At 42.6% G+C, this 17,694-nt stretch overlaps 1 protein-coding gene across 2 annotated transcripts in view; it reads left to right on the top strand.

Moving 5' to 3' along the window:
- The first annotated feature begins 366 nt into the window (after positions 1-366).
- ATAD2 (ATPase family AAA domain containing 2) overlaps positions 367-17,694 on the top strand; it is a 58,993-nt gene continuing 41,665 nt past the window's right edge. For both annotated transcript variants that reach the window (XM_060243252.1, XM_060243253.1), the window contains exons 1-13: positions 367-742; positions 5,169-5,317; positions 7,276-7,328; positions 9,413-9,578; positions 10,455-10,557; positions 11,073-11,163; positions 11,512-11,619; positions 11,951-12,068; positions 12,484-12,591; positions 13,407-13,515; positions 13,964-14,079; positions 14,370-14,544; positions 14,622-14,710. In XM_060243252.1, the coding sequence (XP_060099235.1) occupies positions 485-742; positions 5,169-5,317; positions 7,276-7,328; positions 9,413-9,578; positions 10,455-10,557; positions 11,073-11,163; positions 11,512-11,619; positions 11,951-12,068; positions 12,484-12,591; positions 13,407-13,515; positions 13,964-14,079; positions 14,370-14,544; positions 14,622-14,710 (1,643 nt within the window). In that variant the 5' untranslated portion in view covers positions 367-484. The remainder of the gene's footprint in view (positions 743-5,168; positions 5,318-7,275; positions 7,329-9,412; positions 9,579-10,454; positions 10,558-11,072; positions 11,164-11,511; positions 11,620-11,950; positions 12,069-12,483; positions 12,592-13,406; positions 13,516-13,963; positions 14,080-14,369; positions 14,545-14,621; positions 14,711-17,694) is intronic.

Below are 17,694 nucleotides of genomic sequence, written 5' to 3' on the forward strand. Positions count from 1 at the left end.
TTCTCATTTGAATTCCGCTTGGCATGCGTCAGTAACGCCAGGCTGATCGGGCACAGCCGAAACCAGCCAATCAGAGCCCAGCAAAACAAGCTTTCCCCCTCAAAAAACTTTTGCACGCGCCAAAAATTCCGAAACGGGAAAAGTGTTCCGTCCTGTTTCCTTCCGCGAATACCGGCGCTCTTCGGCGCTTCTTGGCCAGAGCTAAAAATAATTCCTATATTGGTACCTATTTTAAAATCGCCGTGCGGTTTTGTAGCCGCCCTGGGACGCAAAGCAGACCGAGGTAGGTAAAAATAATTTATTCCCAACTCGTGTTTTGAGATAATTGCCCTTAGAAGGAAAGGGCTGTGTGGCGGAGGGATCCGTGAGACGGTTGGTGAGGCGGCTCCGGCGGTCTGTGGCGCCAGAATTCGGAGTTTGGCCGATGAACACCGAAAGTGTCGTTGCCGCCGCTTGATTTGGGGGCCGCTGCTTCGAACCAGCCATGGTGATGCTCCGGAGCGGCTGGGGCGGCTCGAGCCGCCCCGGTGCGGGAGACGAGAACGATGGCGCCGCCGCCGCCGCCACCCCCACCACCAACGCGAGCCGCCGCCGCCGGCAGGTCGGGCCATCGGGGTCCTTCTACGAAGCCATGGAGACGAGCTCCGTCTTCCTCAGCCTGGACTCGCCGAGCCCCTCCTCGGCTCGGAGCAAGCGAAGGAACCGGTCCGGGGCGCCTCGCGGCGGGCCTCGAGCCTCCGAGGTGAGCGGCAGGGAAGGCCCTTCGGGTGCCCAGGGGCCGCGGGGAGAGAGACTGGGCCTGGGGGGGGGGCGGCGAATCCCTCAGAGGAGACTCGGCTAAGGGGGGCTTGGTTTTAAAGAGTTTTTTAGAACGTGGCTCCGGCTTGCTTTTCCTTTTAACACTCCCCCCCCCCCAAACAAAACAAAACAATCTTCGTTTTCCAGCCAAACTGGAATGTGGTGCCAAGAAAAAAAACGCAGCTGGAATCCAGTAACACCTTTAAGACCAACCAAGTTTTATTCAGAATGTCAGCTTTCGTGTGCACGCACGCTTCATCAGACGAAAGTATGCCCGCATACGAACACTTCCTGAATAAAACTTGGTTGGTCTTAAAGGTGCTCCTGGACTCCTACTTTGTTCTGTTGTATTCAGAGTGTGTGTATAGATCCAGGTGGGCAGCCGGGTTGGTCTGAAGCAATTAGAACAAAGTAGGAGTCCAGGAGCACCTTTAAGACCAACAAGGGTTTTATTCACAATGGGTGTGATTACTCATACGCTAAATAATGCAGTTTCAGTGCACTTTCCAACTGGGTTTTGCCAGTTCACACAGTAAAATCCAGTTGGGAAGAAGATATTGGATTTATATCCCACCCTTCACTCCGAAGAGTCTCAGAGCGGCTCACAATCTCCTTTACCTTCCTCCCCCACAACAGACACCCTGTGAGGTGGGTGGGGCTAAGAGAGCTCTTACAGCAGCTGCCCTTTCAAGGACAACCTCTGCCAGGGCTGTGGCTAACCCAAGGCCATTCCAGCAGGTGCAAGTGGAAGAGTGGGGAATCAAACCCGGTTCTCCCAGATAAGAGTCCACACACTTAACCACTACACCAAACTGGCTCTCAAGGGAAGTGCCTTGAAAGTTGATGGAAAGTGCAGTATTTAGTGTATGTGATCGCAGGCCATGTAAGCTTTTGCGTGCTAAAAGTACACTTCTCATACTGTTGTCTGATGAAGTGTGCTTTTAACACAGGAAAGCTTACAATCTGAATACAACAGAACAAAGTAGGAGTCCAGTGGCACCTTTAAGACCAACAAAGTTTTATTCAGAATGTAAGTTTTCATATGCAGGCATACTCTTTCAGAGATTCCTTGTCTTAAGTATGCCTGCATACAAAAACTTACATTTATCAGACAATAGTATGAGAAATGTACTTTTAGCACACAAAAGCTTACATGGGCTGCGATCACATACACTAAATACTGCACTTTCCAACTGGATTTTTCTGTGCGAACTGGCAAAATCCAGTTGGAAAGTGCATTATTTAGCGTATGAGTGATCACAGACATTGCGAATAAAACTCTTATTGGCCTAAAAGGTGTTACTGGATTCCAACTTTGTCCTATTGCTTCAGACTAGCATGGCTGCCCACCTGGATCTAAGAAAAAAACCCCAGTAATTCCAGGTAGGCGCTTTGAATAAAAGCAAACAAATGAACAGCGACTCCCTCCCCAAACAGCCACAATCTTTTGAAGTAGTTAAGAGCAACGTAGACGCTTTTGAGCTAAGCAGAACGCTTCCTCAGGCCAGACGGCTGCAAAACAATACTGGGAATTTTGCACGATGTTGTGTGTTTTATTTTGGTTGGTCTGAATGAAAAGGTGACATGTAGCTTTTTGTTTATAGGTGTTGTTGAACAGCCAGCCAGCCTCCCTTCCCAGGATGGAACAATATTTCTGAAATATTTTCCAGCCAATTTTTGTTCCTTTGGGGAGTTAAAAGGGGCTTAACCCCGAGCCTCACAATTGGTTTGGCTGACTTGAAGGCTGCCTTTCTCACCATGGGAAGCAGTGGTGTGAATACTAAGATGCACTTCCTGTGTATTTCTGGAGTGTCAGTAGCAGTGCTGATAAGCCTGGGTTTCCCTTGAGTGAAAGAGTGCTTGAGACATACTGTGTCTTCCTGATATTGGATTAATGTGCAGGCAGGCTGTGCTTAGTGCAGATAGGCACTCTAAGGCATCCTTTTTTTCTAACACTACATCTAGCCTCATTTTAGCTTCTAGAAATCCCCCCCCCCCCCACCTCTGTCTACTTAAAATTGCCAGCTGCTTGCACTCTTTGGTATTCATTTCGACTATCTAATGCATTTTTATCCCACCCTTCTTTCAGGCAGTTCATGGAGACACATAGCTGCCTCTTGGCAGATGACTTACTCATTCAGAGATCTGAGTTCATTAAGAAATAGTTTTATTCCTTTGTTAGAGACCCTGGCTGCTTGATCAAAATTGGTAATCATAGCAATGCTGTCTCTAATGATGGAGACTTGTCACATATTTACGGTACTTGAAAAGAAAACCCCTGAATGTAAGACAGCCCCAAAAATACACATAGCAAGGTTTTTATTACTGGATGTAACTGCGACTTGCATATGAAATTAATATGGCCTCTTTTTTTTTTTTTTGATGGCATAAGTAGGAAAACCTATCTTATATTTAAGTAAATACACTAAAGGATAGTGGGTCACCTTGGTTTCTTTCTTGCAAACCTGTGTTAGATTTATTGTCTGCATAGAAAAATGACACACCTACTCTGGCTGCTGTTTAGAAACTTTCCCCTCATTTTCTCTTCTGTACCTGTTTGTGTATGCGCTTACTAATATGGAACCACTTAAAGCACACTGGGATATTTCAGCTGCTGGATTAGCTGTCAAGTTATGCTCCACAAAGGCTGTGTTGTTGTTACATGAGGATGTGGGATCATTAATGTTCTATTAGTTCCCTTTTGATTTAGTGCAGTCCTGAGAATCTTCAGATTTTTAAACTTTGGAATTATTCAGGCCTTGTGAAAAGTGTCTCTTTGCAAGATAAGTATTCCCCTGTTATATGCTGGAGAATGTACATTAGTATGAAGGTGGGGGATATAGCAGCATGTGTTCCTCCATACCATACACACAACTGCATAGAGTGCTGATTCAAAGACCAGTGGGGTGGGGCATGTTTGAATTGGCTACATAATTGTGTTTCTAGCTAATTTTACTGGTTGTAAAAGTGTGCTAAGCACACTAATATGCTTTTACAACTAGTAAAGTGAGCTAGAGAGATACCTTGTACAAGGTCTGAATAATTCCAAAGTTTAAAAATCTGAAGATTCTCAGGACTATTCACTGTCAGCATTAAATTGAAAATAACCTGTCTGTAACTACAGCAAACTGTTGGCCACTGAAGATTTTGTTCTCAGAAACCAGTCAAAAGAAACCTGGAATACATTTATGTTTGTTTTGCAGAGAAAAAAATGGCAAATAGTTGCTTTATTTAGACTCTATACAAGTTCCTGTCTCTGGAACACATATATCACCCAGTTCTAATTTGGTTTTGCTTTTTTTAAAAAATGAGGGTTTGTTTGGTTTTTTTTAAAATACTAATACCCCTATATTGCATTTTGGATTTGGTATCACTCCGATCTTTAAGGGACATTCCTGTAAAATCCTAAGTACAATAATGGGAGTTCTTTAAAACTACTACCTAAATAATTGTTAGGTTAACTAGTTTACTGGGAAGAGATAGCGGTATTCTTATGTGCTGACTTATAGGAGAAAGAATAAAATGAATCACAAAGCTGCTACCTTAGCAAACTTTGACTCAAATCCTCAACTCAAACTTGAGACTCTTTGTATTGTATTTTTTTATGTTTGTGTGCATGGACCTGATAGTCGTGGTGACCTCTGGTGACTGACCCGTAATAGGGGCATGGAGGATACTCGGGGTGGGGGGGGGGAAGCATGAGATCTAATGAGATTGGGCAGGCCTGGGCTGTTATCCAGGTCAGGGCTCTGCTTTCCCCCCAGTGTTGTTACTAATTTATACTCTACTTTCTCCCCATGATTCCCTTTTCCTGTGAAGTAAGTTAGGCTACATTCTAATCACTATACCACACAGGCTATTTAATGTGCTGTTCTTCAGACTTTAATTTGCTGCTAGACTTCTGTTTCATTTCCAGTTGATGTAGTGGTTAAGAGCCAGTTTGGTGTAGTGGTTAAGTGCATGGACTCTTATCTGGGAGAACCGGGTTTGATTCCCCACTCCTCCACTTGCACCTGCTGGAATGGCGTTGGATCAGCCATAGCTCTGGCAGAGGTTGTCCTTGAAAGGGCAGCTGCTGTGAGAGCCCTTTCAGCCCCACGCACCTCACAGGGTGCCTGCTGTGGGGGGAGAAGATATAGGAGATTGTAAGCCGCTCTGAGTCTCTGATTCAGAGAGAAAGGCAGGCTATAAATCTGCAATTCTTCTTCCCTGAAAATAATAATAATAATAATAATAATAATAATAATTGCAGATTTATACCCCGCCCTTCTCTCTGAATCAGAGACTCAGAGCAGCTTACAATTTTATGAACAAGTTGGAGCAAAGCTTCTAAATGTAATCTGTATGTGTTCCTACTTGTATCTTTTCAGGACTTTGCTTCTGACAAAGAATGTGAACATTTTACAAGGCATTCTGTAAGAGCTGTGCAGAAAAATAATCAGCATTACTCAGATTCAAGTTTTGGAAAAAGCATGGCAATGCTAAGTGAGAATGGTATTAACAGAAAACATTTTACAAGGTAATTGCTTTTTATTTCTTGCATTTCTGACTGCAAACCCACTCCAAGTAATAGAATCCACATTCTAATATTAAAAAAAAATTCCTGTGTTCATCAGTGTTGTGCTGCATAGCATACTAAATGAATAGTAAAATCTTTGTGAACTGACACTTGATATAGCCCAAATCTGTAGTTAGAACTGATGTAGATCAAGAAGTGCTGGGTGCAATGTTTTCAGTCTTATGAACCATGAGCAGTGTTTGTGAAAAGCATGGTTTCCCACTAGGAAAGAAAAAGGAAAGGTCCCCTGTGCAAGCACCAGTTGCTTCCAACTCTGGGGTGACGTTGCTTTCTCAGCATTTTCACGGCAGACTTTTTACGGGGTGGTTTGCCATTGCTTTCCCCAGTCTTTTACACTCCTTCCCCCCAGCAAGTTGGGTGCTCAATTTACCGACCTCAGAAGGATGGAATGCTGAGTCAACCTTGGGCTGGCTACCTGAATCCAGCTTCTGCTGGAATCGAACTCAGGTTGTGAGCAGAGAGTTCGGATCACAGTACTGCTGCTTTATACTCTGCGCCACGGGGCCGCTAGATTTCCCACCAAATCCGTTCCTAAAGATCAGGGACCCTGTGGAAGGAGCGCATGAGAGAGTAGGTGGAAATTGCCCCCCCCCCCAAAAAAAATCTGTATGGAGCAAAGCCTTTCATGGGAGAGGGTCTATTGTTTGCTTCCACCAATTGCAGATCTTTGCATTGCATTACAAGGGTCCCTAGATACTCAGGACAGCTTTTGGGGAGAGCTTTCGTAGAAACATGGAGGCAGCAGAGTTCCCCCTGTGAACTTTTTGCTGTTCGCAATTCATGAGGAAGCCAGTATGCATGCTTGAGTTCCTAAAGCAATAAACCAAAAAACAAACAAACTAGGGTATCACACAATGGTGCTGTGGTTTCAGTAAGACTAATGTAATATTTAAATCCTAGTGTTTGTATTTCTTACTCTAATTTTCAAACAAAAACTGGGCTTCTAAAGCATCTTATACAAATTCAGAACAAGTGCTACTGGAAGGATGCCTGCCCAGTATCACTGTCTTCCTCTGGCCTCCGTAATAGCAGTTGAAAGGAGAGGGAGCATTCACCTGGATCTGATTATAAGCACAGTGGAAGGTGCTTAGCTATATCTCACTCTGGCCTCTTGTGTTGGATGATAGAAAGAATATCAGGATTATAGGATAGCACCTGAAAGAGTTTTCACGATTATATGAGAACATGATCTAGCTTGGATGTCCCATAGCCTTACTGAGGCAACAGATCAATATTTTAAATAATTCAGGCACTGTGCAGGGCAAGTATTTTTAAAAGCTAATATTGATTAGATTTCTATTCTGCCTTTTCCCAAAGGCTCGGGGAAGATTACAACAATAAAACAACTTGCATCTAAAAATAACATACAAGACAATAAAATCAGACACTGGCCATTCAGAAATAATAAAATACAGAGAAGTGAATGGATGGATGAGTTCCAAGAAGGCCAACAGAACAAGATCAGAAGAAGGCCTCCCTGAACAAGATTGACTTGCAAGTCTTGCAGATCTCAGAAGATACTGTGGGGCTCAAACCTTATCTGGCAAGGCATTCCACCAGGATGGGCTAGTGTGGAAAATGCCCTTACCTTGGGGGTTGCCAAGCCAGACTTCTTGGGGGCTTGGTACAAGCCAGACTTCTTGGGGGCTGTGTGATGATGAGAGCAGTGTATGAAGGGAATTATAGTGGGAGAGCTGATCCCTCAATTTGTGATTGCAAAATCATGTGTTTCTATAGCTGAAAGTTGAACAGAAGTGTTCTGTATTTCTTTCAAATGTTAAATCCTTTCTTCATGATGAAAACAGTTCTAGTACTGCTTCTAGAGAGAAGTGGAGAAATCAGATGTTAGGCTGGATGTTCAGTTTTAAGATTTATCAAATGTTTTTGTTTTTCTATAGGCAACTTGCTAGACTGCAAGCAGATAATAAAAAGAATGAAGCCTGTGAAGAAGGTAATTTAGTAAATATTGTGAATTGTAGAGTAGTAAAAGGACTTAGTAGACCCCTTGTAGGCCCTTTGTACCTTCTGCCCTGGGGCATTGCATCAGCTAAGGTGGGTAGCTATATTTAAGAGAGGCTTCTGTAGAGGTACTAGAGTTAAATTACTCTCTTATGGAATGTATTTGAGTTGTTCACTGCAATAATAGGGACTCCAGGGGCAAGGTTACTGAAGGTAGGTGAATGAAAGGTATTAGAGAACAAAGAAGGGTAGGTTGAGAGAGAAGATTTGAGAAGAGCAGAGTCAACAGTAAGCTGAGGCAAGAACCTATTGAACAGACAGATCTTCATAGTGGTAGTACCTGAAATTGTCAGGAAGAGCTGAATACCTCAAGGAACTAGAGGGGAGTGCTAGAAAGGTTGGTTGGCCCAGAGGATGCAGGACAAAGCATGCCATGGCCTGAAAAACAAATATGTGGAAACCTCAGATAGGAGAGATGTGGAGCTACAGACAGTAGGACTAGTAAAGTTGTAGGAAGAAGGGCCCAGACTACAGCATTGGTGTGAGAGATGTGAGTGGGTTCAGAGGGATGAGTTCTGTGGGCCAGAAAGCCAGGGAAAAGAATTGTTACATCTGTGATCTAGATTCTGACAGGGAATTATGTCACATGAGGCTTCTGTTGTCATTGCACTATTGCAAGCCAGCATTCTGGAAGGGGCAGTGGTGGCTGAAATGTACACAGATTACTTCATCTAACCAGTTAGTTATCTGACTGCTGGCTTCTAGAAGTGTGTTCTCCAGAACATAGGTATGTTGCTTCAGGTTTAGTAGTGTTCAATCAGAGATTAGGCCATATTATTTTCAGAAGTAAAATATTTAATTCTGGACTTGCTTCGGAGTGCAGATCAAAATATCTGTGTATTGGTACCAGGTACAGAAAGGAGAGAGATTTCTGTAAATCTGGGAGATCTGGGATAGGGGGAGAGAAGAGAAAGCAGCAAACTGGTAGGGTTGGATGGAAGTTCTATTTTTGTGGCTTCTAATATGCTATAATTTTATGTTGCAATATGCTTTGCTATGATTTAGGAAGCACCAGTCTTTTCTTGAGTGTTATAGAAGTGGAGAAACTTTTCAGAGCAGGGTTTGCTTGTAAAATCCTTGGCCAGTATACAGTTTAAGACAGATCTAAGGTCTGTTGGTAATTCTAAAAATGAAACAAATCTACACTTCTGGAGGAAATCCATTTTCCCCACATTGTTCATCAAGACAGCAAATTTCATATCATCTTCTGTTTCTTTAGTTCTTGTTTAGACAGCTGGAAAAACATGGAGACTCCTTCCCTTTCTTAACCATCACTTATTTATTTTCATAGCCATGTGCTTAAGCAACGCACCAATGAATAAGGGAACTGTAAAGCCAGAGGTTATATTTTTTTCTTTAGCCATGCTTATATTCCTAATCAGACAATTAAAGAGAAAAGTTTCTTTTGGTATTGAAAGGTAGTGTATACTATAGTTGATCTGTTACTTGAAATAGGTTTTTAGACAGGACTGTTAGAGTTAAAGTTTAAGTATAAAATAACAAAGGGAAATATATTTAGCTCAGAATTGTCACATTTACATTATGGTACATGTCAGAGCTTACTCTTCCTTTAAAATTGCTCTGAAGACCACTTTACTCTCTGGATATTTCTAGAGCACTCACTGTTCTTTATTGTGAGTTGCATCCAAGTGAGAGTCTGTAGAAATTTGGTTTTTTAAAAACCATCTTCCACCATGACCTCTTGTAAAGTTTCTACTAAGGGTTAGGATTCTCCAGCACAATATGATTAAGGCGCTAATAATGAATTCAGCTGAAAGTTACCCTTCACTCTTGCCTGCTTTCCCCTCTTTTTTGATGGAAGCCTTGTAACTAACTTACAGGCTTATTTCATTTTAAAATAGTATAATGTCAAGCACCCAGGATGTGCTACATAAGTATTATGCCATAATATTACATGCAACTATATATGAACCAACTCTAGCCTCCAAGATACAATATCTAAAAATGTGTTTCTCTTTTTGTGAACAAATTAGTGAAGGTGTTTTTTTTAAATAGGTTCTGTGATTCCTGTGTCAAAGTCACTCAGACCAAGAGTAAATGCTGCGCCTAGTAATGGTGTAGAAGAAAATGGAGATGTTGAAGTCCGCCGCAGTTGCAGAATTAGACGAAGTCGTTACAGCACTATGAATCAATCAGTACTGTTTGACAAGCTTATTACAAAGTAAGTTTTGGCAAAGACTTATGAAGCATTTAAAAGCTTAAAAAAACCAATCCTTTGAATTGTGTTGCATGATGCACTAGAGGCAGTGATTGTGAGTTTTCTAGGAAAATTTGAATCAGAAGAATTTTCCAATTTAAATGTTACAAAAGAAGACAAACTCATTATATAAAAGTTTTGCCCTTGTACAAGCACTGGAATATGTCCATGATTCATATTCCACAATTAACGCATCTTGGTATAATTGATTTGCAGCAAAACAGCGCTGATGATTATAGGTAAACAACTGTTTTGTGGAGCAGAAAATTTTCTACCCCATACACTGACTAGAGCAGGGGTGTCAAACTCATTTGTTGTGAGCGCCGGATCTGACATAAATGAGACCTTGCTGGGCTGGAGAGGAGCCTCAACCAATGGAGAAAATAGAGGTTTTTCTCTATAGCTCCTGTGCAATTGAACAAGCCCTGCAAAGCAAGTTGAGATGCAGAAGGAAGCAAGAGCGAGAGGGAGAAGGAAGCAGACAAGAGCCAGTTGCTCAGGGGTCTGATTCGGCCCCCAGACTGCATGTTTGACACCCCTGGACTAGAGAATCTTCTCACCTTCACAAATGGGTTTTCCAGGGGTGTAAGCAGAAAAGGAAGACATTAACATTTGGTGTATGTTCTTGTGGGGCCTTCTGGATGTTAACCTGTGTGTCAAAGCATTCAAATATCATACTACTCAATAATAATGCTTAAACAATTCTGAACACAATAAATGCTCATTGTCCATTTTAAAATGGCTGGTTTCTTTGTTCCTGGTTGTCTGAATTTATGAACTTATAAACTTAATTTATGAACAAATATTTAAAACAAGTGTCATTTTTTACATTTTTATCAGCACTGCAGAAGCTGTATTACAAAAAATGGATGACATGAAAAAGATGCGCCGGAGACGAATGATGGATTTGGAAGACCTTGGAGTGTTCAATGATGCTGAAGCGGTAATGCATATTCATTTCATGCAAAGAACTTAGAATGTCTTGCTTGCTTACTTTGTTATATGTATATTTTGCTTTGTAACTTTACTTTTGCTTACTACCTGAGCAAGTATGGTAAATACAGCAGATATATGCATACACACTTAGGTGTTTATTTGTTTGGAATTATGGGCCTTCTTTTCACCCATATGCATTTGCTAGTTGACTAACAAATTTTAAAGTATAAAATAACAAATGGGAAACCCAGAAGAACTTGCACTTTAATTTCCCCTGTACCCCATTCCCTGCACTGTATTCTCTCCTCCTGACAACCTGTATATCTGTTTCCTGGTTGCTTCTCCTTCTAACCATCCTTGCTTTTATTTGTCTCCCCTTCAGCTTTCCTTAAAGCAGCTTGCAGCATTCTCCTGTCCTCATAACAGCCCTATGAGGTAGATTAGGCCAGTTCAGTTTTCAAAGTTCTGTGAACTATTCATAGCTCATAGAAAGCAACTCAGTGTTTTCCCATGTCATTCTAGGAAAACCTTGATGTATACTCATGCGGGAAAACAAAAAGAGGGATTCAGAGGATTGATGAAGAGACCACAGATAACCAGGATGGGAGTGCAGGTTATTGTGCTACTTTGAATGTTTTGAAATTGTGTGACATATTAAACATTGTACCTTTTTTGTTGTTCTATGTAATAGGAATATATGCATATTTGGGGAATATTGACTACATCTATGTTTCTGGAGTTTAGAAGTGCAAAAACACCTTGAGTAAAGAGCTTATGGCCCCAATAATTTCTCCATTTAAATCCTTTTGCAGTTAAAAGCAATAGAAAATATTGTGCAATATTATGTTTTAATAAGTGCAATTACAAATCTAAAATGGGCAATATCTCCTAGAGCTATATTTCACAGAATCTGCATGAGGCAAATAACATTTTAAAAGTTGAACTATTCTGTATTAATCAGAGTCTTCAGAAGGAGAAGACCAAGAAGATGAAGATGGGGAAGACAATCGCAAGCGCTATGACCTCAGAAAGCGAAAAACTGTAGTGCGCTATCAAGCCTCACCAGAAAGTAGGTTGTTTGTGTGCCTTTTTATGGGCTTAATTTTTCTGTAGTCATATTACACTTATTGTAATATCTTATTGTAAACAGACTTGTTCATATTTACTCTGTACTGAACAAGAATGCTTAATACTAGTTATAGACCACTTCAATTTTTCAGCAGATGAAATGTACCTTAATCCCTGCAAATCTTCCACCATATAGTAACAAGAAGGCTTTCCTGAAACTAACTTGGCTATTACTGGGTTTTGATTCTTCCTAAGCAAGCTTCTTATTAGCATGTGTATTTTCACTTATTAACATATAGGCAGAAATGTATGACAATTCTTTTTGTTAATAGAGCCCAGGCACCAGAGGAAGCCCAAATTATTTTATCCTGATGCTGACTCTGCTGTAAGGCGAAGGTTTCCCTTCAGCCCTGCGGGACCAAGGAGCCCTTTTTGCAAAAAGATGAACAGGTTTGTTACTGTCTATAATGATCCATTGTTAGTACTTCAAATATCCTTTCTGTTCCCCTTAGTTACTGAACCAGCAGTATCTTCAGTTCAATTTTTATGTGCCCTAAGAATACTTTGCTCAATGTCAGTTTAATCAAGTGGTTTGTCTAAAAGCAGAGTTGTGATACTTCTGTATGTTGGCAAATGATGAAAACTGATGTACAGAAATATGAATTTCATCAGCTGTTTTTTATTCTACTATGACTATGTAGGCCGGTGGTGCACATGGTAGCTTGCCTTCATACCGGTAGTGATGTGGCATGCCGTTTTCAGTAATGCTGGGAATTATTTGTGTGTGTTGCTTACTGATTGTGTGAATTTTGTAACATTTCATAGTACATGTATATTTTTTGTGGTTTACTTTAAATTAAAACAGACGGAAGCATGCAATTCATAACACTGATTCTACATCATCCTCATCATCTGATGACGAACAACATTTTGAAAGGCGTAGGAAACGAAGTCTGAACAAAGCATTAAGCAGGTATCCTTTTTGTGATTTTCCCAGTCAGAATATTAATATGTTTATCAATAGAATAAGATATAGTTACTGGGAAACTGCATTCAATCCAGTTTTCCTGGGGTTAAATGTAACCTGCTGGAAGAAACATCATCTATAATATCTCAACATGGGTAAACCTGTGGATACCTAAATCCATAGTCTGAAGTCATGAACAGGCAAAACAAATCTTTCTACAAATCTGAAAATAGCCCTTAGTTTGCAGAAGAATCTAAAATCTTTACAAAAAGAAAATTCCCCCCAGTAATAGAAAGCACTTGTAGGTTTTATTAAATGAATAGCCTCTCACTAGTCGTTGTGGGACTGCTGGGAAACCACAAAAGCCTTTGTTGGTCAAGTAAAAAGCAGGGGAGGGGGCAGGGCCTTTTCCAGGACTGTTCTGGCCTTTGAAGGAGGACTAAGTGGGTCCAGGCCCGGCAGCCATCATGGAGTGACTTTTAACCACTCAACTTGCATGACTCAGTCAGGACTGGCGACTTGCTACTGTTCAACAGTGGCATAGTGATTAGAATTTTAGTTTAGGATTTGGAATGTCCCAGGTTCAAATCATCACTGGTCATGGAAGCTCACTGGGTTATGCTGTCTCAGCTTAACCTATGTCACATGATTGTGAGGATATAAAATAGAGAGGAGAATGACCTATACTGCTTTGTAATTTCTAATATGACAATGTCTCTAGACACTTAAATATTAAAAATTTTAATTTAGCAAGAGAAAACAACCTGTTTATGATAGCATTCTGCTCTCTTCCCCATGCCAACAACTGATTTGTGAACCAGGTGCCTTCCTCTGAACCTCAGAAAAGATGACTTGAAAGGAATCCATAAGGATCGTATGAAAATTGGAGCAAGCCTGGCTGATGTTGATCCAATGCAAATTGACTGTTCAGTAAGTCTGTAATACTTCAGGTTTCTTTGTAATTTGTTACTGAACGCTTTAAAAGCTTTCTTAATTCCTGGAGAGCCAGTTTGGTGTAGTGGTTTAGTGTGCGGACTCTTATCTGGGAGAACCGGGTTTGATTCCCCACTCCTCCACTTGCACCTGCTAGCATGGCCTTGGGTCAGCCATAGCTCTGGCAGAGGTTGTCCTTGAAAGGGCAGCTGCTGTGAGAGCCCTCTCCAGCCCCACCCACCTCACAGGGTGTCTGTTGTGGGGGAGGAAGGTAAAGGAGATTGTGAGCCGCCCTGAGACTCTTTGGAGTGGAGGGCGGGATATAAATCCAATATCTTCTTCTATCTTCTTAATAGTGGACTTACAGCCTGCTTGAACAGTCTGCATCAGGTGTCTGTGTGGCCTCAGAGGCCTTATTTTCATCAGTAAACTTTTCCTTCTGTAGGTACGATTTGACAGTGTGGGTGGACTCTCCAGCCATATTTCCGCTTTAAAGGAAATGGTGGTTTTTCCACTGCTTTACCCAGAAGTGTTTGAGAGGTTCAAAATTCAGCCTCCAAGGTATGCCATTTAAACATTTCGCTTCTAGTTAACAAAAACAGCATTCTTGAAATCTTGGGCGTAGACCTTAACCAACTTTCCACTTGTCTTCAGCATATATACACATAGCAGTGGAAAACAGGGGTGGGAGAAAACAACAGAAGCAGTTTCTATTGTGATGCATGGGAGAAGTGGGAAAATGAAAGCTCTTTTTTAAGAAGCACCACTGGAAGTTATATCCTGTTAAGCCTGAGATCGGTTGCAGTGTTGAATTCTCTTTACTGATGATTTCACATTCCTATTTTTGACAGGGGTTGCCTTTTCTATGGTCCACCAGGTACTGGAAAAACTCTTGTTGCCAGGGCCCTTGCAAATGAGTGCACTCAAGGTGACAGACGAATAGCATTTTTTATGAGGAAAGGTGCCGATTGCCTCAGTAAATGGGTGGGAGAATCTGAGCGGCAGCTTCGCCTATTGTTTGATCAGGTAATCTTGCTTGCTTTGTCTCACAATTGTGTTCTGTGTTGCTGCTTCAGTACTTATGTATCCAACTTTCCTTGTAGGCCTATCAGATGCGCCCTTCAATTATATTCTTTGATGAGATAGATGGTCTTGCTCCTGTACGGTCCAGTAGGCAAGATCAAATCCACAGGTATGAACCATATATTTAAAACTACGGTGGTCTTCTTAGTATTGTCTTGAACCTTTGAAAACTTGGGATCAGTTAAGTTCAGTTTCATATTTATGGTCCTCTAACTAAAAAAGTATAATTTTAAAGAAAATTGCAAAGGATAGATTACCATGGATCTATTTTGTTTGGATAATAGAATAAAATGAATTAATATGAATACAAGCTTAATTAGTGTCATCATTGTGATAATCAACATTTTTCTGTGTTTTCTCTTTTAATAGTTTAGAAAGCTCATCTGAGAACTTACTTGCAATTTCAAATTATTCATTTGTTCTCAGTGAACAAAGATCCATTGTAAATAGCACCTGGAGAAATAATCTCTTCCACAAGTCATTATTTCCATTTTTGTAATGGGGAAGAGGAGTTGACGTGGAGTGGCCTACTTAAAACATGCTTGCAATTAGTCACCTAAAATAACAATTGCAGCACCAGCTAACGCCGCTCTATGTCAGAACAAATTTTGAATTCTGGTTCAATGCAAATACACGTCCTGGTAATTCCAAGAGTGGATTTATGTTGCATCTGGCATAGCTGCTGGTTCAGAGACCATGCAGCAACATCTGGTCAGCTGGCTCATTATGTCAGTATCATTAGTCCCCAAGGACTAATGTATTCTGCTGGTCTTACCTGGTGACTAATTTAGACATTAAGAAATTATTTGAGGTTGGTACATGATCAAACCTTCATTGGAAAGTGTTGTGAGTTTTCAGATGTCCTGGTGGAAAACAGTTTTTTTCATACAAATTTCAACCTAATTCCACAGAAGTTACTGCTTGGATCCAAAAAATGCCTCCCACGTATTCAAGGAAGATCACCAGATCTTCTTCGTGGTCTCTGTGCAGTCCCACACATGGGTTTTCCTATCAGGACGAACCCTACCTCGGAGATTTTAAATAGCTAGCCTAGGCGTTATTTTTGGCGCGCACTCCCTCCCGCTCTGGGGAGCAGGCATCCACTGCGCATGCCTGTAGCGCGAGGGAGGCGCCCAACCCACTCAGTTTCTTTCCAACCGCCGCCCGGGATAGTCCTACCTCGTTGCGCTCCTCACTTACCTCAAAAAAAAAAAAAAAAAAAAAAAGATTTAGATAAATATCTTCCCCGCTTTTTCCTCAGACCTCCCTTCCCCCACCCCCACCCCCCCCCCCGGGCGTATGGAAGGAAGGGACAGTAAAATAACTTTCAAAAGGTGCTCGCGCTGTAGGGCGAAAATCCCTACATCGGACGGGCATTCGCTTTGCTTCTTCTGTTTGGGAGAATCCCATAAAGTGGACGCCTGTGCGCACTGCCTTCAATTTTGCAAACAGGCGCGAAAAAACAGAGCCGCTAGACTCAGAAGCCACTTAATGGAGTCTGTGCTCCAGCCTGATATGTCGCAATCTTCGTCAGCAAGTAAGTCGCCTCCCCTACTGACTCCCCAAGGGGACGGCGCAAGGTCGGCAGCTTCAGTGGCCATTGCTCCCAGCAAGCATAAGTCCGGCGATGCCGCGAAAGCCGGCGACGGCGCGAGAACGTCAGAACAAACGGCCGCGGCGACTAAACCAAAGGGCGGGAAGCACACTAAGAAACATAAGCATTCCGACCCGAAGGGCCAGAAGGATTCGAGAAAACCGTCCGATCCGAAGGCTCCGCGGAAACCGACAGACCCGAAGGACCCGAAGATTCCGAAGGACTCGAGAAAATCCTCCGAACAACAGAATGAGCCTGAGACGCAATGCGAGCCTTCCACTCCCGGATCCGACACCCAGGAAGTGACCACCCCGGCTACGGAGTCGCCGCACCAGCAGACGGAAGAAGTTATTCCCATTCCGTCCCGATCCCCTTCCCCGCATGGATCCATGCTAGACCCTGCGCTGGAGCCGATTCGAGACCCGCAACAGTGGACTCGACACCACATCAATCCTAGATCGTTCCGCGATATGTCGAATCCCATCCAGCACAAACATGATGCTTACAGGTACTTCGATGCGCATCGGTTCCCAGCCAGGTCTCCCAGCATGGAGAGATATAGGTACCATCATGCGCGTTTCCCGGAGAGATCCCCTAGTAGAGGGAGGGACCGCCATCGCTACAACCCGAGATCTCGGTCCCCATCCATGTCCCCGAGGCGACGCCATTATGCTTCAAGGTCTCCTTCCATCGAATCCCATGCATGCTGCGGATACCATCATTCTCGGTACCGAACCGATTATCACATGAACCCATCCAAGGAAGCGACTCCTGTCCAACGGAGCAAGCAACCACCGAGACAGCCGTCTCCGACTCCTTCCACTTCGACTTCTAAACCTAGGGGTGCGATTCCAGTGGAACCCAAAAGCACGACTCCAACCAGACCGGACCTACCTGAACCCGAACCTGACTCTGATGCCGAATCCGAAGCTCAATCATCGGATTCGATACAGTCCATGTCCCCTGGGTCCCCTGCTTCAGATATCGCCAAGCCCGCGGATTTGTCACCTTCCGAAGGGGCAAAGACATACCTGGACTTGATTGCCAATATGGCCTCTGCACTTAACGTAACTCTGACTTCGGATGCACCCAAGGTGACAGACGTGGTACACGACCTGGTGCACTCAGATTTACCTGCTGGTTCCTTTCTGCCGATGCTGCCGGTACACCTAGAAGCCATCAAAGAAGCTTGGGACAACCCAGCCTCCATTCCCCCGACTTCAAAACGAATCGAATCCCTTTATAGGATCCAAGCACCGGATTCGAAATTTTTATTTAGCCATCCAGCACCGAATTCTCTGATAGTGCATTCATCTTCTAAAACCAAACAGACCCGCCACCCGGTACCCCCTGAGAAGGAAGGCAGGAAGTTAGATACTCTTGGAAGGAAAATGTATTCAATCTCGACGGCAACTGCCAAGATCAACAATTACCTAGCATACTTCGCCGCGTATTCCCACAATATCTCCTCCCAACTGAATACGCTAGTCTCTGCCCTG

The sequence above is a fragment of the Heteronotia binoei genome, chromosome 7, assembly GCF_032191835.1.
Source record: "Heteronotia binoei isolate CCM8104 ecotype False Entrance Well chromosome 7, APGP_CSIRO_Hbin_v1, whole genome shotgun sequence".
Classification (NCBI taxonomy): Eukaryota; Metazoa; Chordata; class Lepidosauria; order Squamata; family Gekkonidae; genus Heteronotia; species Heteronotia binoei.